This window comes from Leptopilina heterotoma, unplaced genomic scaffold (assembly GCF_015476425.1).
Source record: "Leptopilina heterotoma isolate Lh14 unplaced genomic scaffold, ASM1547642v1 Lhet_26, whole genome shotgun sequence".
In the NCBI taxonomy this organism is placed as follows: Eukaryota; Metazoa; Arthropoda; class Insecta; order Hymenoptera; family Figitidae; genus Leptopilina; species Leptopilina heterotoma.
In genome coordinates this window covers 3,497,894-3,521,062 of record NW_025110969.1, presented here as the reverse complement: position 1 = coordinate 3,521,062, position 23,169 = coordinate 3,497,894, and the positions used below count along the sequence as shown (strand labels likewise).

The following is a 23,169-nucleotide window of genomic DNA, read 5'->3' as shown; positions in this document are numbered from 1 at the left end:
CTCGCACTGCAATGTCGGGTTCCGTACACAAATATTAAAACAATACTTGCATCATTTATCGGTAATTGGTAGAATTAAAATAAACAATTAAAAAAATATATTAAAATCATTTAATAAAAAAGAATAACTAAAAAAAATTAAAGTATTGTATATATCTAATATTGTAAACAATAATAAGCAGAGGAACAAAATTTTCAAAATTATAGTTCCTCTGCTTATTATTGTTTATAATATTAGATATACAATACTTTAATTTTCTTTAGGTATTCTTTTTTATTAAATGATTTTAATATATTTTTTCAATTGTTTATTTTAATTCTACCAATTACCGATAAATGTTGCAAGTATTGTTTTAATATTTGTGTACGGAACCCGCCATTGCAGTGCGAGTACAACTCGCACTTGTCCAATTTTATATATATATATATATATATATATATATATATATATATATGAAGCATTTTGTAGAAATAATTAAACTAGTTTACGAATCAAACCTTTTTTCTGTATATATTTTCTCACTCAATATTGTAGGTACATACAATTTTATTTTTTGCAGACGTGTATTGGAAAATGTCGAAGAGGTAAGATAATTGAACATAGAGAGTATAAATCAAACCATAAAAAGAAGTTAAGTGTTAAGTTGTGTCTAGAAAATGCCACTGTTTCAATTACTTTTTAATTTTAAATGTATATTTTAATTAATTTCATTCATTCGTTGAACTAACAAAGTATTTTCATTTACTTGCAGTTAACTGTTGATAGTGTTAACATTGGCCCGCTAAATGTAGAGGGTTTGAAAGTTGATCAAAATTGGTCCGAGCAACTTACGGAATCGAGTCATTCGCAGATATTAATTATCAACAATTGGGACACAGATCCTACTTTTAATGTTTGTCACACTATTGTTTGATATTTTCCAAATATTGCTTCTATATCGATTTATAAATGTTTCTTGTTTTTTAATTTAGTCCTTGAAACGACTTCTGGGCGAGAGCAATACCAAAATAGTGTTGGCTTCCTACGAACACCACAATAATTTCATAACTGACAACACAAGAAAATTGTTAGTACACAGTTTTATAGAAAAGAAAAAGGCAGAGTTACTAAAATTATAAATTAAAGGATTTCCTTTAAAAGATTGGATGTAAGTTTTTAAAAATAGTTTTGAAAATATTAAATTGTAAAATATTGTTACAGAGAACTCGACATTTATAATTGTTTACTTAATTTATTTACAGAATAACAAAGGAAGAATTTCAAAATTTTGCTGATACTATTGCCAAGTTATTCTCATGCGAGCTTTCAGAAACTTATTACACCCCTTTTAAAGTAGAAAATGGTGAAAAAATCCAAGCAGCTGGAAAACTTGTGGGTCATTACTTCTTTGTTAAAGCTCAGCTAAGGGAAGACGGTGTGATTTTAAAGTCACCACCAAAATTAAAAGAAACTATTAGTGAAACTGCTATTGTCGAACGTAAATACAGTAGAGACTCCATTATCCGGACCCCTATTATCCGGATATTCGATTATCCGGACAAAAAAATAAAATTTTTTTTTTTAACCCTAGAAGGAGTAACTGGGGTGTCTGGACACCCCAAGCAAAATTCAAAGTATTCCCATGGCTTAACCAATAATTTGTTTACGTTCAAAACCCGTTGATAATTTAGTTTAAACCTCTATCTTTTGACACCTGTATGTGCCGCCAAAAGTTTTGCTCTAGGAAGAGCTCTATCTCCTGTTAAAATACGTCTGGGGTGTCTGGACACCCCAGTTACTCCCTAACGTTAGAAAAATTGTCAAGATAAGTAAATTCAAATTTTTTTAAAAAATCGTTTTTAATCAGTTAAAATCATCTGATAAAATATAAATTGATAGGTTATGCATGAAAAAGTTGTATTTTATAAAAAAGAAACATTTTTATACAAAAATTCTATTTTTATGAAAAATAGACATTCTGTATTTGTAACAACTTATGATATTTGAGTTAAGATTTATTAAAAATTTCTGTGCTCTCTCTACAGTCAGAAATTAAATTCTAATACAGAAAAATGTAGTATATGACAGTCAAATTTAAATTATAAATTCTATATTGTTAATAATATTTTAACATATATTAGAGTTATTAAGAATTGTTAATTAAAACTTTGATTAAATATTAATTTACAGAATCATTTCATAAGTTATTAATTTTAATGTTAATATATTCAGATATATTAAGTTTGTAAAATTTTAAATCTATAACACCATTTCTAGTAAATATTAATTGTTTAAGTCCATTTTATAGTTCATTTTTATGATTTTCACTATTCGTCAATTGTCTTTAATTTCTTTCACTTCAGATGTTCAAATAATTATGTTTTTTGGAAGTAATACAAAAACTAATTTTTTCCCCTAAAAGCGTATCTATTTAACTTTAAAAGCCTAAAATAGTTTTTAAATTAGTCAAATTTTTAAGAAACTACAACGTTTTTTGTGAAAAAAGTCAATTTTGCAATTTTTTGGTGTTTTTTTTGGGTTTTTATGGTTTTTCTTCAAAATTTTTTTAATTTATCAAAATATGAATAATATTATTGTATTCCCTACTAAAAAACCAATCAATTCATTGTAAAGAATTTTTTTTACGTCAAATATAAACCTTATAAAACAAGTTTAAAGCGTGGGGTGTCGGGACACCCCAGTTACTCCTTAGAGGGTGAGTAAACTAACGTACTCCTTCTAGGGTTAATATAAAGTTTATAAGGTCTCAAGCCGTTAATTAACTTCTATTTTAAATTTATTTACACGAAATGTTGCGTTTTAAAGTGTTTTAATTATTTTAAGAAAATGTTTATGTAAATATTTTGAAATATTTCTAACTAAATATTTATTAATGTTGACTTTAAAAGTTTTAGTTTGTTTCAGTCTTATTTTAATACATATGCAAATAAATACATAAAATTATGAATCAAAAATTTGTTTAATTCGTACTTTACTCGATTATCCGGACAAGTGCCTGCATCCATTAGTCCGGATAATGGAGTCTCTACTGTATAAACATTTTATTTAAATTATGTAGAAAAATAAGTATCTTAATTCTAACCTTATATTTGTTTGCAGCAACCCTACAATTAAAAATTGATTACTTGAATAGTAGTTCAGACGAGAAAGAAAAAGTGAAAGAATACTGGATAGATACATACTCCCATAGGAGAAATGTTTTATTAATTGAAAAAAAGAGTATAGATGATTACTTTTCTATGTTCAAGGCGTTACGAGAGCAAATAAGAACTGAACTGGTAATTTTCCTTAGTGGATAAAATAATGTTATAAAGTATTTGTAACGAATTATATTTATAAAAGTGTGTCTTATATTGCATTTCAGATAAAAATAGATTTTGAAATTCTTCACTATTCAAAAACCAATTCCCTTTTTGATAAATGGAAAATTGCAGAGGATCACTTAATAAAATTAATTAAAAACTCGCAACCGTCAGTCTCCGATAAAACATATTTAAATGTCTTGTCATCATTAACAATAGGTAATTAACATAGAAGATTTATATCCATTTTAAAGACTTTTTTACAAACATATTTTTTCTGAAAAATAAATTTTTTCTATTTCTTGTTAACTGTTAAAGCCCTTAAATTGTTTTTGTGTTAAACAATAATTAATTTTTTACAGATGAAAGGTGTGCTACAGTTGTTTATTTGTAGTCAAACATTTTACCCTGCGGAAATTCGGGTCGAGGAAGAAAACGAAAAAATCCGGATGTAGAAGTATCAGGAACGAAAGAAAATTGCAAACGAAATGAGAAGAGGGACACATATTTGCTTGTAATTCCAGTAAGCATACTGCTTTTTAGCGATTTATAGTAATTTAAATATACTCTTATTTTTTGAAAATGAAAAAACACTTTAAATAATTTTTCAGACGGAGAATGAAGCGGATTGTGCGTTACAAAATTTAAAAACTGTGCTTCTTGCAAAAAAACTAACTTTGCAGCCTCTTGTAGTGCTAGTAGGAACAATCGTTAAATATCGTCAGATTTTCATGGTCATTAACAACTTCTGGTTCGAATGTGAATCTTTTATTGTTGCTCTCGATTTGACTTTCAAAGCCTTTTTTGCATTGGATTGTGAATATCCATCAGAATGCTGTAATATTTGGTACTTTTTGCAGTTAGCCTTTTACGAAATTCCTCTTCCTCCGAAAGGAGCTGCTTTAAAAGTAAAGACACTGTCTAAGGAAATTCAAGTAGTAATAAAAAGAAATACTAAGGCGAATGAAAAAGAACAACAGAAATCTTAGATTTTTCTAATGTTCGAAATAGACTAACATACATACAGTATTATTGTTCACACTAATGTTTTTTTAAGTGTTAGTTTCAATTTCGTTTGATTTTATTACAAATTCTATTTTATATTTGTAAATCTTAAAAGTTAATTTTATCTATAAAAGAAAAATGTTTTCGTGCCTCGCCTGTGATTTAAATTTTAACGATAATGTAAGTCTTGTACGTCATGTCGAAACATCGCATAAGTTATTAAATAACTTTTCATGTGCGGAACCTGATTGCTCTAATTATTATATTTTGTTTGATTCTTATAAAAAGCATCGAATTATTAAACACACATCTTCGTTTCCTGCATTAACAATCGAGGAAGTTGAAATTCCTGCACAAGGAAATAATTTTACAACAGATTTTAGTCAACCTTTAAGTAATTTACATAAGCAAGACATTGTCGAAGATAAGGAAAATAATGAGATATTATTTCAGAAGTCTTTGTTTGTAGATTCAGACACTTCTTCTGATGAATGTGAAGACATTTTTTACAATGATTCTTTTTCTTCAAATAATAGCACTCCAAATTTATTTACTGAGAATGTACAATTGTTTATTGCTAACTTATATAAGTATCCTGATATCGCAAGGAAAAGGGTCGATGAAATATTATTTGAAGTTTCTAAACTTTTCAAGCAGAATATGGAGTGCATTAAGGAAGAACTTAGTACAAAAGCTAAATGTTTGGGTAAAAATTCTTTTACAACTGATGAGATTTCAAATATTTTAGATGAATTTTCAACACCTTTTAAAAATTTTGAAACTGAAGCGAAACGATTTTCACATTTTAAAAAATTTAACACTTTCATACCTCCTGAAAATGTCAAGCTTGGAGAAATAAAAATTATTGCAGAAAAGGGCGGAGAAAAAATAATCAAACACAAGGAACTTTATGCTCAATTTATACCCCTTCGAAAAGTTTTAAAACTGTTTTTCGAACTACCCGGAGTTTTAGATAGAACGTTGCAATATACAAAGACAATAGAAAAGAATAAAGAAATAATAACTAACGTTATTCAGTGTTCTCTTCGGCAAAAAATAATTCAAAATTCTTCGGATAAAATTATCATTCCTGTCGTAGGGTATTTCGATGATTATGAGTGCAATAATCCTTTGGGTAGCCATAAAGGAGTTAATAAATGTGGGGCTTTCTATATAAACATTTTAACTTTACCACCGGAAATTCGTTCTAAAGTGAGCAACATATTTCTTTTTCTGCTTTTTAATAGCAAACATCGGGCAGCATTTTCTAATAAAATCGTTTTCACCAAAGCTATCGAAGACCTCCATTTTTTACTGCGTGAAGGCATAATTGTGTGTATTGACAACAAAGAAGTAAGAATTTTTTTTAAGTTCATTTTACTTCTGGGTGATAATCTTGGCATGAGTGCCTTATTAGGTTCTCCCGAAAGCTTTTCGGCCAAATTTTTTTGCCGCTTCTGTCTCAATGAACGACATGATATTATCAAAGTATTTAATGAACGAAATTGTGTACTTCGCAACGAAGAAAATTATAAAAATCAATTGGAATTAAAAAACATATCACAGTCTGGAATAAAAAGCGATTGTGTCTTTAGCGAAATCGAAGATTTTCATGTTGTTCGAAATATGAGTGTCGATACTCAACATGACATTTCAGAAGGAATTTTACGTTACGATTTAGCCCTTATCTTAAATTATTTCATTTTCACTGAAAAATATTTTACCCTTGATGACTTAAATTGCAGACTATCCGGTTATCAGTACGGAGTTGATGACAATTTAAATAAGCCTTTGTCAATTTCAGCTCAACATTTAAAAAACGGCTATATTATTTGATCAGCTGCTGAAATGATGAACTTTTTCAGAAGTTTATTTCTTATTTTGGGACCATTAGTTCCTGAAGGAGATTCTCATTGGCTATTGATAATTAAATTAAAGGCAATAGTTGAAATAGCCTTCAGCAAAACTATTCACAAATCTACTCACATTCAACTGGACACAGAAATTACAGAATATTTAAAGGCATTATCCAATCTTTATCCAAATCATTTTAAACTCAAACACCACTTTCTAATTCATTATCCTAGAATAATGAAAAAGATTGGGCCTCTAACTCAAGTAAGCTCCCTAAGAAACGAGAGTAAACATAAAGAAGGAAAAATCACATCTCATGTATCAATTTGTAGAAATAATATTTGCCATACAATCGCTTGTAAACATCAACTAATACTTAATTACAAGTTTTTGGCTAGAGATGAAAATATAGAACCTTTTACAACTGGACCAACAAAAAGTGTTAATTTTGAAGATTTAGACGGTGTTTCAAATTTTTATCACTTACTACCCTTTACTTCTGGAATGAAAGTGACTTTAACCAATTGGATTATATTTTTGGGTCGCAAAATTAAATGTAATTGCTTTATAACAATTTTCTCAGAGGATGGCCCTAAATTTTATTTAGTTGATAAAATTATTGTTTTAGAAAACAATATTCAAATTGTTTCAAAGCTAATGCACGATTGTTTTTTGATTGAACATTTTCAAGCATATAAAATTTTTGATAATACTAATTTCTCTTTTTGTGTTCTTAATATGACTGACATCACTTACAATTCTCCAATTAGTGCAAGAAATATGTTATCTGATGGTTATTATTATATTGCAAAACATTGGATGTGATTGATGTTTATTTTCGAAATGAAACTATTTTTTTATGTTTGTAACTTTCTTATAATGTTAATTTATCAAGGAATGTTCAATTTGAATTTATTTTTAAAAAATTTCCATGTTGAATGGGGTACAGATATTGTTGTCACGACCCTGACTTGTAAGTTGTATTTATGGCTAGTTCCGGTTTTCATCAGCGTACGATGGCCATGGCGTTTAATCTGTAGTATATAAAATTTCTCTTTGACAATTGTTTAAATTTCTTTGCAATTGAAATTAATTATTTACTAATTTAAATGTTCATGCAAATGTTAAAAAAATTCTTATGTCGAATGGGGCGCAGATGTTGTTGTCACTGCCCTGACTTGTAGGTTATATTCACGGTTCGGTTTCCCTGTCGACAGCGAGCGACGGCCGTGCGGTTTAATCGTTTAGTTTTTAAGTTATAAAATATATGCGTGTTAGGTAGGCTTAGTGTTCTGTAGGTTCGATCCCCCTTATCCATTAAATTAATTTAATTCTGCGATTCTGCGATAATTGTATATGTGTGTCTTCATACTTAAAAATTGTGATGTTGTGTGTAATATAAATAAGTGAAAATAATAATAATAATAATTAAATGAATTTTTTTACTAAAATTTAACGTATTTTATTTTTCAAAAGTCCATGAAAATTTCATTGACCAGTATTGAAAGACAAATATGCCAGTACTATATACATTCTTTTTTCAGCTGTTAGACTTTCATTGACAGCATTTTGTTTTAATATAACCTGGTACTAGAAAATTTCTAGTACTTTCATTTAAGTGCTGCCTCAAAGTACTAGAATCTTTCTTGGACTAACTTACCGTTTTTTCGAAGACAGGTTTCTCTTTATTAACGAACTTCTGTCTCCATCCAAAAGTCAAGCACCCAGTCAATTAAAATTTCACGTACTTTTTTTCCGTGTATTGTCCAAAGTAAAAACCTAATAACCTTCACATAAGATCGAAGTTCAGTTAGGTTATAAACAAACCACGACCTTACGGAAAATGCGATTACAAGGTTTTTACCTTGGAAAGCAGATCTCATGCCTCAGAACGCACCATGGGTTAGAATATGGGCAGCGTTCCTATATTGAATTGATCTTTTCCAGAAGTAGACAGACCAATTTCTCAGAGTGCACATCTTAGCAACGTTTGTCACAATAGATCATGGGATAAATTCTAGACTAGATACGTAGAGTAAGAAATCGACATATGCACTAAACGTGAGCGAAAAAAATTGTGCAATCAAGGAGACACATTTAAATCGGCAGAAGAAAACGATAATGGAACAGTAAAAATGTTTTAATTATATTTGCTTTTCTTAATTATTTTATTTAATTCTCAGCCCTCAATCACGTGGATCATCAATGGGTCATTTATTTATTTAACAATTTATACGAGCTTACAAAAAAACGCCCTTTATTAAATCTAACACTAATTAATTATTTAAATCATGTATTATCTCTAACTGCATTCTCATCAACAATTTTAAGATATAATATCGAATGTCGGTTTTTCGACATTCAAACTGGAGAAATTCGAATTTATGAATCTTCCATTCGTAACTAATAAATAACTAGTCTAATTTAAGAGTTCAAATTACAAAGTAATACATATATATCAATGTTTTTGTTATCAATGTTATAATAAATATATATATATATATATATATATATATATATATATATATCAATAGTGGAATTTCTATAAACAAACGTTAATAATCTCTGGAATATTATACATAGGCGGAGGCGTATGATTATTCTCCAAATGTCATTTGACCGAATTGCATTTATCCCAACTGTTATTATAACGAAATGTTACTTTTGTGTATCACTATTTTAACGAATTGTCACTTTTACAAAAAGTCATTTTTGTGAAATATCATTTTTCGAATTGTCATTTTTACGAAATGTCATTTTGCGAATCGACATTTTTACAAATTGTCACTTTTGTGAATTGTCATGAATGCGAACTGCCATTTCTTCGAATTGTCATTTTTACGAAATGTCACTGTTGCGAATTGTCATTTTTCCAAAAATTGCTATAGTAAATCTATATATCATATGCATACAAGTTTACTATAGCAATTTTTGCAAAAATGACAATTCACACACAGGTGTCTGGAAGGAAAAAAAAGTTTGCCTACGATGCCAAAACAATTCATTGTTACCCACTGGTTCCTTAGCACCCTCTGAAAAGAGAAAACTTAACCCGAAAATCGTAGCTGTTCATTTATGGAAAAAACACCCCTTTATAGGGGTGATTTGGAATTTTTTTCAGAAAAAATTGTTTTTAAGGAGCAAAAATTATTTTGATACCCCTAGAAATGGTTATTTTTGAATGGCTCAAATTTTAATAGTAGTTTTTAAAAAATTCAACTAATTCTACATTTTTTATTATTTTTCGTTGCCATGTATGCTTTTCTTACGATAATAAATAATCAATCGTATGGATTTTGAAAAATTTTAATTTTTTCAAAAAACGTGCACAGTGCAGAGCGCATAAAACTTGCACGATAAAATTAAAAATTTATTTTAACACATCAAATTCAAGAAGAACACTCTGAAACATTTTGCAAACTATTCTTATCATTGCCAGCTATGTTTTTTTTAAAACGTCCAAATTTAAAAAAATTTGTTTATATAATTTTTTATTTTCTTAAAAAAATTTTTTTTAAAAATTTGTTTTGTAACAACATTTAAAAGATGAAAGATAACTGAACTTTTTTTGTCTCCAAACACCTGTGCGCAACAGGGACATTTCGTAAAAATGACAATTCGTAAAAATTCGTAAAAGCAATTTTTGCAAAAATGACAATTCACAACAGGGACATTTCGTAAAAATGACAATTCGAAGAATTGGCAATTCGCATACATGACAATTAGAAAATATGACAATTTGTAAAAGTGACATTTCGTAAAAATGACAATTCGAAAAAATATCATTTCGGAACAATAACTATTCGTGAGAATGACAATTCGTAAAAATGATATTTTGCAAAAATGACTTTTCGCAAAAGTGTCAATTCGTAAAAATGGCGATTCGCAAAAGTGATATTTCGTTAAAATAACAGTTCAGATAAATGCAATTCGGTAAATTGACAGTTCAGTGTATTAATTCATTAATGATTTTTTTGGTGGGATGATCTTTAACTCAAAATATTTTTGTTGAGAGGAAGGGAGCAACAATTTTAGTTGTTCTAAATAATTAAATAAGGGTCGATTACAGCTTTCACTAGAGACCTTGATAAAAATGGATTGATAAATAACTATGACTCGAAAAATGTAACACAGCTTGCACGCTTTTTACAACTAGTTATCTATAACAATCTTTATATTAATAATTGAGTAGATTTAAATCCTTCCATGGTTTAATTGATATTTGATAAATAAATGATCATGGGAAGGTAAATAATTGAATAAGAAATCCAATGTGTTTCGTCAGTAATGCGACGTTTCGTTGGCTAAGGTTTGCCAACCTCATCAGGCTAAATTTATTAAAAACAGAAAAGGCACTTTAATATTTATAAAGGTTTTCTAAAAAACACTATTTTTCACTAAAGTAATTAACAACGAATAATATCCTACCTAATTCATTAAAACATAAAAACACTATTTTAGTTCGTCATGAAGAATAAAAATTAAATAAATAAATAAATAAATTAAAAAACAAAACACGACACATATTCCACACAAGAGATTAAATTTATAATTATATAGAAGAAAAGGAGACATTCCTCTACAACGACTCAGTGTCAACTGAAATAAAATTAGAAACTGAGATAAGAAAGTCAAAACTATGAAAACTAAAAGAGTCAATGAACTGATATGTAAACACAGGTGGTCAGCAAGATATGTTATTGTTTTGTCATTATGGACATGAGTCTATACATCTGAAAAGAGGAAAGAACGTTTTATTTAGAGTGAGAATATCTTCTTTTCTGTTAATAGTGGAATGATTTGTTTTTATGTGGATCATTTCCGATATTCGTCGTTTTATAAAATTTTTTTCATTGTCCAAAACCTTCACATTTTCCCAATCAAAATCATGATTGAAATTGATACAATGTCGGTACACTACAGAGTTGTCATTCACTTTTTTATGTTCGTTTATGCGAGTTAGTAAAGATCGTTTCGTCTCGCCAATATATGTTGCAGGGCAGGTTTTACAATCAAACTTATATACAACATTTGTTCTATCCCATTTTTTTGTCGAATCTTTACCTAGTTTGATGATAGAACTAGAATTTTTATTTATAAGAGGAATAGACGTGCAATTAAACTCTCTAAGGATATTTGACAACTTGAAAAAACATTTTTCATTAAAAGGTAAACAAACTTTTGGAATTTTACTATATATATTAGTTTTGTTATTATTATTATTAACATCAGAAAATTTTATTTTATTAACACGAATCTTGATATGTTTTTCAATGAAGTCTGAAGGATAGTTATTGTTTTTTAAAATATTTTTAATTTTTTTCAAGTTGTCAAATTGGAATTTTTTATTGGACAATGAAAATGCCCTATCTACAAGATTATATACAATATTCTTCTTCTGTTGAAGTGGATGATCTGAAAAATAGTTAATGAGTCTATCTGATGAAATCGGTTTTTGATACCAATTTGTAATAATTTTGTTGTTGTCTCTGATAAGCTTTAGATCGAGAAAGTTAATAGAATTTTCTTTTTCTTTTTCAACAGTAAATTGTAATTTTCGATTGTAAGAGTTAAAAGTGTCAATGACCAGATCAACATGTTCTTTTTTTATGGCTAAAATTGTGTCATCCACATACCTATAATAGAAAAGTGGAACACAATTATGTTTTTCTTTTAACTCTTTTAAACATTCAGTTTCCAGATCATCCATTACAATATCCGAGACGAAAGGTGAAATTGGAGAACCCATCGGAGTTCCGTATGTCTGTCTGTAGAATTTTCCATCAAAAGAAAAATATGTATTATTAAATACAAATTTAGTAAAATCAATAATGTCAGAGAATGGAATTTTACATTTTTGGTTTATACAACTAACACGTCGATCCAAACTCTGAATGACCAACTCACAAGACACATTTGTAAACATGGAACTTACGTCAAGTGAGATAAAAGTGTAGCTGTCGTCCATAGTAACATTGTCTAATTTGTTTTTAAGTTCTAAACTATTGTTAATGTGTGACCGAGGTAAAGTAATACAATTTTTTAAGGAGTTGTACAATATTTTTGCGAGAAAATGAGTAGGGCTATTTATTAAGGAAATAATCGGACGAAGTGGGACATTTTCTTTATGTATTTTTGGGAGTCCATAAGCTTTAGCCAAAACAGTGTCAGTCAAAGTCAATTGATTCGGGTGATAAACTTTGTCAAGGAATTCATTTTCATTTAAATATTTAAGAATTGATGATGTATTTTTGATAAGTTTTTTAATTGGATTCTTTTTTATAAGTTCATATGTTGTAGTGTCAGTAAACATATTTGTCATTTTTTGATTATAGTCAGTTTTCTTTAAAAGTACTGTCACATTGCCTTTATCGGCAGGAGTGAAAAAAAGTTCAGGATTATTTTTTAAAAAAGTTTTTGTAATATTTAATTTTTTTGAAAAAGATTTATCTTGATTAGTTAATGAATTCTTATTTTTCAAATTATTTGACAAAACATCAGAAAATTTTCCCCTTAAAGTATTTTTTGAATTTTCATCAATGTCGACTTTTGATAAACAAAACTCTAAGTTTTTTACGGTATTTATAATATCTACCTTAGAGATGTCTTTTGAAAAACAGAAATTGGGACCCAATGATGCAACTTCAGCCACTTCTGACGGGATCACAATATCGGTTAAATTTTTGAACCAATTTGGTTTGGAAATTTTGGTTTCGACTGATTGTTTTTTTATTAATGTTGTTAATTTATTTTTATGAATAGTATTATTGGCGTGTAAAATGCGAATGAACTTTTTTCGTGAAAGATCAAAAAATCTGTCACGAGACACGTTGTTAAAATTTGAATTTTTAATACTAAGTTCACAATAATTTTGAAGCTTTTTTAAGAATTCCACATGTAGATGAATGTCGTTGATTTCAATGTTTAATATGTTTCTTAGATAAGATGCATTTAATTTTGCAAAGGTTTTTTTGCATGACTTACTGTAAAAAGATGTAATGTTTACACGTTTTTGTAGATTGATGATATGTTGAGGAAAGACGTTGTTATTTCTACAACTCAACAGAAAAACCTTTTTTGAAAGTGCCGTCGCCAATTGTTTATTTGTAGATGTCCATTTTTTTAAAAGATCTTTAAGATGTTTTCCATATTTTTCACCAATATATGTGAAAAAGGATGTTGACAACAAGGTTGAGTCTATCTCCGATCCAAGACTCGAAATTGATAATTGAGTAGATTTAAATCCTTCCATGGTTTAATTGATATTTGATAAATAAATGATCATGGGAAGGTAAATAATTGAATAAGAAATCCAATGTGTTTCGTCAGTAATGCGACGTTTCGTTGGCTAAGGTTTGCCAACCTCATCAGGCTAAATTTATTAAAAACAGAAAAGGCACTTTAATATTTATAAAGGTTTTCTAAAAAACACTATTTTTCACTAAAGTAATTAACAACGAATAATATCCTACCTAATTCATTAAAACATAAAAACACTATTTTAGTTCGTCATGAAGAATAAAAATTAAATAAATAAATAAATAAATTAAAAAACAAAACACGACACATATTCCACACAAGAGATTAAATTTATAATTATATAGAAGAAAAGGAGACATTCCTCTACAACGACTCAGTGTCAACTGAAATAAAATTAGAAACTGAGATAAGAAAGTCAAAACTATGAAAACTAAAAGAGTCAATGAACTGATATGTAAACACAGGTGGTCAGCAAGATATGTTATTGTTTTGTCATTATGGACATGAGTCTATACATCTGAAAAGAGGAAAGAACGTTTTATTTAGAGTGAGAATATCTTCTTTTCTGTTAATAGTGGAATGATTTGTTTTTATGTGGATCATTTCCGATATTCGTCGTTTTATAAAATTTTTTTCATTGTCCAAAACCTTCACATTTTCCCAATCAAAATCATGATTGAAATTGATACAATGTCGGTACACTACAGAGTTGTCATTCACTTTTTTATGTTCGTTTATGCGAGTTAGTAAAGATCGTTTCGTCTCGCCAATATATGTTGCAGGGCAGGTTTTACAATCAAACTTATATACAACATTTGTTCTATCCCATTTTTTTGTCGAATCTTTACCTAGTTTGATGATAGAACTAGAATTTTTATTTATAAGAGGAATAGACGTGCAATTAAACTCTCTAAGGATATACAAAACGTGTAAACATTACATCTTTTTACAGTAAGTCATGCAAAAAAACCTTTGCAAAATTAAATGCATCTTATCTAAGAAACATATTAAACATTGAAATCAACGACATTCATCTACATGTGGAATTCTTAAAAAAGCTTCAAAATTATTGTGAACTTAGTATTAAAAATTCAAATTTTAACAACGTGTCTCGTGACAGATTTTTTGATCTTTCACGAAAAAAGTTCATTCGCATTTTACACGCCAATAATACTATTCATAAAAATAAATTAACAACATTAATAAAAAAACAATCAGTCGAAACCAAAATTTCCAAACCAAATTGGTTCAAAAATTTAACCGATATTGTGATCCCGTCAGAAGTGGCTGAAGTTGCATCATTGGGTCCCAATTTCTGTTTTTCAAAAGACATCTCTAAGGTAGATATTATAAATACCGTAAAAAACTTAGAGTTTTGTTTATCAAAAGTCGACATTGATGAAAATTCAAAAAATACTTTAAGGGGAAAATTTTCTGATGTTTTGTCAAATAATTTGAAAAATAAGAATTCATTAACTAATCAAGATAAATCTTTTTCAAAAAAATTAAATATTACAAAAACTTTTTTAAAAAATAATCCTGAACTTTTTTTCACTCCTGCCGATAAAGGCAATGTGACAGTACTTTTAAAGAAAACTGACTATAATCAAAAAATGACAAATATGTTTACTGACACTACAACATATGAACTTATAAAAAAGAATCCAATTAAAAAACTTATCAAAAATACATCATCAATTCTTAAATATTTAAATGAAAATGAATTCCTTGACAAAGTTTATCACCCGAATCAATTGACTTTGACTGACACTGTTTTGGCTAAAGCTTATGGACTCCCAAAAATACATAAAGAAAATGTCCCACTTCGTCCGATTATTTCCTTAATAAATAGCCCTACTCATTTTCTCGCAAAAATATTGTACAACTCCTTAAAAAATTGTATTACTTTACCTCGGTCACACATTAACAATAGTTTAGAACTTAAAAACAAATTAGACAATGTTACTATGGACGACAGCTACACTTTTATCTCACTTGACGTAAGTTCCATGTTTACAAATGTGTCTTGTGAGTTGGTCATTCAGAGTTTGGATCGACGTGTTAGTTGTATAAACCAAAAATGTAAAATTCCATTCTCTGACATTATTGATTTTACTAAATTTGTATTTAATAATACATATTTTTCTTTTGATGGAAAATTCTACAGACAGACATACGGAACTCCGATGGGTTCTCCAATTTCACCTTTCGTCTCGGATATTGTAATGGATGATCTGGAAACTGAATGTTTAAAAGAGTTAAAAGAAAAACATAATTGTGTTCCACTTTTCTATTATAGGTATGTGGATGACACAATTTTAGCCATAAAAAAAGAACATGTTGATCTGGTCATTGACACTTTTAACTCTTACAATCGAAAATTACAATTTACTGTTGAAAAAGAAAAAGAAAATTCTATTAACTTTCTCGATCTAAAGCTTATCAGAGACAACAACAAAATTATTACAAATTGGTATCAAAAACCGATTTCATCAGATAGACTCATTAACTATTTTTCAGATCATCCACTTCAACAGAAGAAGAATATTGTATATAATCTTGTAGATAGGGCATTTTCATTGTCCAATAAAAAATTCCAATTTGACAACTTGAAAAAAATTAAAAATATTTTAAAAAACAATAACTATCCTTCAGACTTCATTGAAAAACATATCAAGATTCGTGTTAATAAAATAAAATTTTCTGATGTTAATAATAATAATAACAAAACTAATATATATAGTAAAATTCCAAAAGTTTGTTTACCTTTTAATGAAAAATGTTTTTTCAAGTTGTCAAATATCCTTAGAGAGTTTAATTGCACGTCTATTCCTCTTATAAATAAAAATTCTAGTTCTATCATCAAACTAGGTAAAGATTCGACAAAAAAATGGGATAGAACAAATGTTGTATATAAGTTTGATTGTAAAACCTGCCCTGCAACATATATTGGCGAGACGAAACGATCTTTACTAACTCGCATAAACGAACATAAAAAAGTGAATGACAACTCTGTAGTGTACCGACATTGTATCAATTTCAATCATGATTTTGATTGGGAAAATGTGAAGGTTTTGGACAATGAAAAAAATTTTATAAAACGACGAATATCGGAAATGATCCACATAAAAACAAATCATTCCACTATTAACAGAAAAGAAGATATTCTCACTCTAAATAAAACGTTCTTTCCTCTTTTCAGATGTATAGACTCATGTCCATAATGACAAAACAATAACATATCTTGCTGACCACCTGTGTTTACATATCAGTTCATTGACTCTTTTAGTTTTCATAGTTTTGACTTTCTTATCTCAGTTTCTAATTTTATTTCAGTTGACACTGAGTCGTTGTAGAGGAATGTCTCCTTTTCTTCTATATAATTATAAATTTAATCTCTTGTGTGGAATATGTGTCGTGTTTTGTTTTTTAATTTATTTATTTAATTTTTATTCTTCATGACGAACTAAAATAGTGTTTTTATGTTTTAATGAATTAGGTAGGATATTATTCGTTGTTAATTACTTTAGTGAAAAATAGTGTTTTTTAGAAAACCTTTATAAATATTAAAGTGCCTTTTCTGTTTTTAATAAATTTAGCCTGATGAGGTTGGCAAACCTTAGCCAACGAAACGTCGCATTACTGACGAAACACATTGGATTTCTTATTCAATTATTTACCTTCCCATGATCATTTATTTATCAAATATCAATCTTTATATTATTTCTTTCCTTCCTTCCTTCTTTCTAGAATTGTGTTCATATCCTACTTTATATAGACAAAGAAGAAAAAAGATATCCTGAGTCAGCATTACCTATTGGCTCCGATTTTTAATAAGATACACTCACTTTGTAAAATCTTCGTTCTGATATGATATTGAAAATTGCAGAAAGGCAGGAATAGTTGAGTCAGTGAATTAATTCTATTAACCTTTGAAGCACACCTCTTTCCACTATCATTTCTTAAATCTCAATCAATTTCTAAGTGATCGTCTGAACTAATTAAAGAATTTTCTAATATAGTTTAATCACTGCAAAATAGGTCTGTCTATTCACTTTAAATTCCTTATTAAAAATACTAAAATATAGTTAAAATGCTTTTTGAAAAAAGCACGAGGTCTGAGAGAACCCTAGTGTTGTCAAAGGGTTAAAAGAGTAATAAAATTGAAATTTAAAGTTATTCACTTTTAAAGGTGAAGGGTAAAAAATGAAATACATGTTTTTGAAAGTTTTTAATAATGTTCAACACGATTTGCTTATAGCCATGACTTTGTATTTTTCAAGGGGCCGTCCATAAACTACGTTACTAATTTTTCATTCTTTTTAGATCCCCTCGTTACCATTGTGTTAAATGCAATTTTGTAGATTTTTGGACCCCCCTCCCCCCTAAATTGGTAACGTAGTTTATGGATGGCCCCCAAGAAGTTCTTGGCCTTTACCTTAAAACTAAGCAAGGCTCTTTTTCCAAAGAATTAATTGTACTAACGAAGGTTACTACCTTCGAGATACTCTCGAAACAAAGCTCTGATTTATGGTCTATCGAACACTCCTTCTTTCAATTGATTTAATTTTTTATGAGTCTGCTTTCTAAAAAGCAAAAAACTTTAAATCACTTAATCAGATATTCTTCACAACACTAAAACAACAAATCACTTTTTTACTTAATAATTTACAAATTCACATTTGTTAAGAACTATCATTACTTCTTTCTCACTTTGTTTTTCTTAGTTTCTCTTTTTTAGTCGAAAGAAAATTTTCTAAAGAGGATGTACCTGATAAGAACTCTGAATACTGAGTTAACCTCGACTCTCTTTCTATCTTGAATTTTCAATTTAGTATAATCAGGATTTCACAGAAAGATCGTAATCTAAAAATTTGTTCCAATACCAAATGCTGATGGAGGATATTTCTGTCTATCTTTTTACAACAGGAAAAGAGAAAAATACTAAGATTATTCTATATGATATATAATTATTTTTATAATTAAATATTTGTCAAATAAATACAAAATAAACCTTTTAAATCACCACTGAAAAATGTTTGCACTGAAATATTTAAATACCCACTTTTTCCAATATATTAATCCCTCTCTATTCTTCAAAAATAATTCAATGAAACAGTTAAATTTTATTTTATAATCCCTTTTTATTTCGCTAAAGCTTATTGAACAATGAATAAAGCAGGACTCATTACATTAAACGCTTTATATTTATAAAATCCTTTGAGTCAAGACAAACAATAAAATTTGTATAACAATTGAATCGTTTTTTTTTCTTACAATTTCATTCAGTCCACAATCGTCAATATAAATAAAAACGCTCAAATCTTCTCTTCTTTGTCAACAAAAGTAATTATTCCATTACACGGGAAATAATATTGATAATAAATCATTCAAAAGGAATTGTGTTACAGTACGTGAAGTACTAAAACTTTTTACAATAATTGTTCGTTGTATTACATCGTAGTAACTCAAACGGCAAATTTTTTACTGACACATGATTCTATGAAAGAGACTTTCTTATATTTCCTAAACGGTTTCTTTAAGTGTAAAAATACTTCACAACAAACTTTATCTTAGTGAATATTTTCTTAACTGAAAGCTTAATTTGTCAGCTGAAAATTTTTCAGTTAAACAAAGCTTTTGAAAAGTAAGAGAAGGAATTTTCACACTGAGCAACAAAAATTTAATAACGAGGTTAATAAATCAAAGAAATTAATCTTTTTCGAACGATTATTTATTTTCAATTCAAGTGGATTGCAACAGCTATTAAAAAAAAAACTTTATCGGAAATAAATAATCAAAAATGATACAATCTGCAAATTATGTTGACACTCCTCTCAAAATAAATAATATTGATCCACAAAAAACAAACAAATGACATTCAATAGAAATTGAATAAAACTAAGTTGTATATTTACAAAATGTAACTCCAAAATGCATTCACTGATTTTCAGAAATATTATAAATAATAAATAATTAAATAAAACAACACCACATGCGCAAAAGCATGAAAAAACTTATCATTTTTTAAAGATTAAGTTAAAAGAAAAAAATTAAAAATGGAAAGTCTCCATCATTGAGAAAAAAAACTTTTTAAGTTTAATCTCAATTTTTTAAAAGTAGGTATTTTCCATGATAGATTCGTTATTATTGATTGCATATTTAAAACATTAATGAAACTTCCGACAAATTCCATGCAGTACATTATTTTCTATTTTCTGATATTGAGGACGAAAAACGGTTTCGAAAAGTACACTAGCTGTTTTTGAAAACATTAAATTTCAATAATTCATAACTTCTACTTTCATCAACTCTCAAAATATAAAAATGCGTATTCTTTTTTCGAAGCAGAATCCAAAGAAAGTTTCTCTAACCAAATTTAATTTTTGAATTCATGGGAAGACATTTTATTTGAATATTTAATATACAGTTTATTGAACCTAAGCTATTCGATGTCTGCTAGAAAATATTAATAGTTTCACTAGAAAATTGTCACAAATCGATTTTCTAACGATTTTCCTAATTTAATAATTTCCTAAAAATAAGTTTCCTAAAATGTAAATTCCTAAAAAAAATTTGCTAAGTGAAAATTCCTAAAATTATTATTTAAAATTCCTAATTTCCTAATAATTTTAATTAAAAAATGAAATAAAAGAATTCAAATTATAAATTTTCATAATTTTCTTAAATTTTGTAGCCTTCAAGAATTCTACGAATAAAATATTTTAAAAAGTTATCCGCTATCTTGAATTTTTAAAATCGGACTTTAGATTCGTAATCAGCAACTGGAAAAATCAAATTTTTTCATTTGTACGTGATAAACGGTTTTTTTTATTTTTTTTCTTTTGTAAATAATAAATCTACGTACCGGAAACTTTTGGACATAGTCTGTGTGCGTAATTTCTTCGCAGAAATTCAATTATGTTCAAAATTTTTTAAAAATTCTCGTCAAAATTTCAATTATCTTTAGAAATAATTAAATTTATTCTTCTCTGAAATTCAATTATTTTCGAAAATTTTAATCAAATTCTTGGCAAAATTTCAATTATTTAAAAAAATTTTCCTCAATTCAATGATTTTCAATATCTACTAAAAAAAAATGTTGATAAAATTCTAAGCAAACATTAAATTATTTTTATATAATAACAATTTCACAAAAATTCAACTACATATTTATAAACTTTCTATTTACATTTCTTCGGAATAATTCAATTATTCTCATAAATAATAACATTTTTTACAAGAATTCAATTATTTTCATGAATAATAAAACTCATCATAGAATTTCAATTATTTTTAATGCAATTTTAATCGAATTTCTTTCGAAATCTTTCGAATTTCTTTCGAATTTCTCTTCTAATTTAATCATTCTTGAAAATTTTATTTAAATTCCTGGAAAAAATTAAATTATGTTGATAAAATTCTTTGTAAGAATTCAATTTTAAGAAACATTTAATTGTTCAATAAAATAATTGTTTTGTATTTAAATAATTGCATTCTCGTGGAATTTTTCAATAAAAATTAATTTGAAAATGAATATTAACGAATTTATTAAAATCATTATAGCATGAATTTTTAATTAAATAATTGATAATTGAATTCTTTCGAAGAATTTTAATAAAATTTTTGAAAATAATTACATTTTTCGAAGAATTTACTTAAAATTGTATTAAAAATAATTGAAATCCTGTGAAGAATTTTATTAATTTATGAAAGTAATTGAATTCTTGCAACAAATTTTATCAAACTTTTTTTAAAATAATTGAATTCTTTTGAGAACTTTTATTAAAATAGTAGATTTTGAGAATATTTGAATTTTAACGAAGAATTTCATTATATTCATGAAATGTAATTAAATTTTTGCAAAAAATTTAAGAAAATAATTCCATTTTTCTATAGGATTTTATTTTAAATTGTATTAAAAATAATGGAAATCCTCAAAAAAAATTTATAATTTATGAAAATAATGGCATTCTTATAATGAATTTTATCAAATTTTTTTTAAATAATTGAATTCATGTGAAAAATGTTATTACTTGTAAAAATAATTAAATTCCTGCAACGAATTTTATTACATTTTATTTAAATAACTAAATTCTTTTGAGAACTTTTATTAAAATAGTAAATTTTGAAAATTTTTAAATTTCAGCGAAGATGTACATTATTTGTGAAATGTAATTTAATTCTTGCAAAAAATTTTTGAAGATAATTTCATTTTTCAAGAAATTTATTTAAAATTGTATTAAAAATAATTGAAACCATATGAAGAATTTTATTATTTATGAAAATAATTGAATTCTTGCAACGTATTTTATTATAATTTTTGTAAATAATTACATTTTTTTTTTTTTTAAATTTTATGGAAATTAAAATTTTTATGAAACATGAAGATAGGAATTGATTCATATTTTTATGTTTTATAATAAAATTCTTATAAGTTGTTGAGGAGGCGCATGATTATTCCCCAAATGTCATTTGACCGAACTGTCATTTTAACGAATTGCATTTATTCGAACTGTTATTTTAACGAATTGTCACTTTTGCAAATCGCCATTTTTACGAATTGCCATATTTGCGAAAAGTCATTTTTGCGAAATATCATTTTTATGAATTGTCATTTATGCGAACTGCCATTTTTTCGAATTGTCATTTTTACGAAATGTCACGCACTGTTGCGAATTGTCATTTTTGCAAAAATTGCTATAGTAAATCTATATATGTATACAAGTTTACTAAAGCAATTTTCGCAAAAATGACAATTCGCAACATTGACATTTGGTAAAAATGACAATTCGAAAAAATGACTATTCCCAAAAATGACAATTCGAAAAATTGACATTTCGGAACAATAACTATTCGTAAAAATGACAATTCGTAAAAATGGCGATTCACAAATGTGACATTTCGTAAAAATGACAATTCGAAAAAATGACATTTTGGAACAATAACGATTCGTAAGAATGACAATTGGTAAAAATTATATTTCGCAAAAATGACTTTTCGCAAAAGTGTCAATTCGTAAAGATGGCGTTTCGTAAAAGTGACATTTCGTTAAAATAATAGTTCGGATAAATGCAATTCGGTAAAATGACAGTTCGGTCAAATGACATTGAGGTGAACAACAATAATTTGGAAACAGGACTCTCGGATAAGTTTAATTAGTTTAATTTTACTATAGTTATAAGTTAATTTTAGTAAAGAAATAAATTTATTTTTAGGATCCCAATATTAGCTCCGAATTAATATACTCTATATGTGATACAGGTTTCCACAAGCTTTACCAAATTACAATTGACGTCTTCTTAACGTTTGAAACAGTGCCGTAGTCAAAACTTGATCCTTCAGTTGCCACAAATTTTGAGACTGAAACTCTTGCAAGTTCGAACAGAATAGATTGACTCGTTGTCCCTAATTTTGAACAGGTGTTCCTATCATCAATTTCGTTGGGAGCAAGTCATAAATAAACTTATAGTTTACTATCGCATAAATTAGTGTGTTCTCAGTGAACGATTTGCAAACGTGACGTATGTGCGTTCTAGAGAATAATAAACTAAGCACTGTGAGAAAATACCAGCCGATAATTTATAAGAGTTGTAATTCCTCGCAGTATCAAAAACAAGTGGAATTTCGTCATCCCTTGTTTTTTGATAATTGTTTCAGCTCTCTGAATAGAGGAAATTGTAAATACATTTTAACATGAAAAGTTCAAACTAACTTGTATTTCACGTTTTACATTACTAATTTATGA

The 23,169-nt window shown here is 27.4% G+C and overlaps 4 protein-coding genes across 9 annotated transcripts in view; 2 read left to right on the top strand and 2 right to left on the bottom strand.

Annotated features, from left to right (window-relative positions):
* The window catches only part of LOC122503404 (14 kDa phosphohistidine phosphatase-like), a 323,366-nt gene that overhangs the window by 168,706 nt on the left and 131,491 nt on the right, over positions 1 to 23,169 (bottom strand). The window lies entirely within an intron of this gene.
* Positions 1 to 23,169, top strand: part of LOC122503402 (arrestin, lateral eye-like) — a 253,422-nt gene that overhangs the window by 112,824 nt on the left and 117,429 nt on the right. The gene's annotated exons all lie outside the window — the stretch shown is intronic.
* Positions 10,438 to 14,352, bottom strand: LOC122503400. Of its 2 annotated transcripts, none has more exons than XR_006301738.1 (2): positions 10,590 to 14,352; positions 10,438 to 10,489 (listed from the first exon to the last, which is right to left on the bottom strand). XR_006301738.1 is itself a non-coding variant. In XM_043613920.1 (2 exons), the coding sequence occupies exon 2, from the start codon at positions 13,411 to 13,413 to the stop codon at positions 10,873 to 10,875; it is 2,541 nt and encodes an 846-aa protein (XP_043469855.1). In that variant the 5' UTR covers positions 13,414 to 13,533; positions 13,634 to 14,352; the 3' UTR covers positions 10,438 to 10,872. The 2 variants fall into 2 exon arrangements, 1 of the variants encoding a protein (XP_043469855.1); XM_043613920.1 differs by having other exon boundaries at positions 10,438 to 13,533; positions 13,634 to 14,352.
* On the top strand, positions 15,035 to 17,072 carry LOC122503401. The gene is made up of 2 exons (XM_043613921.1): positions 15,035 to 16,920; positions 17,021 to 17,072. The coding sequence occupies exon 1, from the start codon at positions 15,035 to 15,037 to the stop codon at positions 16,643 to 16,645; it is 1,611 nt and encodes a 536-aa protein (XP_043469856.1). The 3' UTR covers positions 16,646 to 16,920; positions 17,021 to 17,072.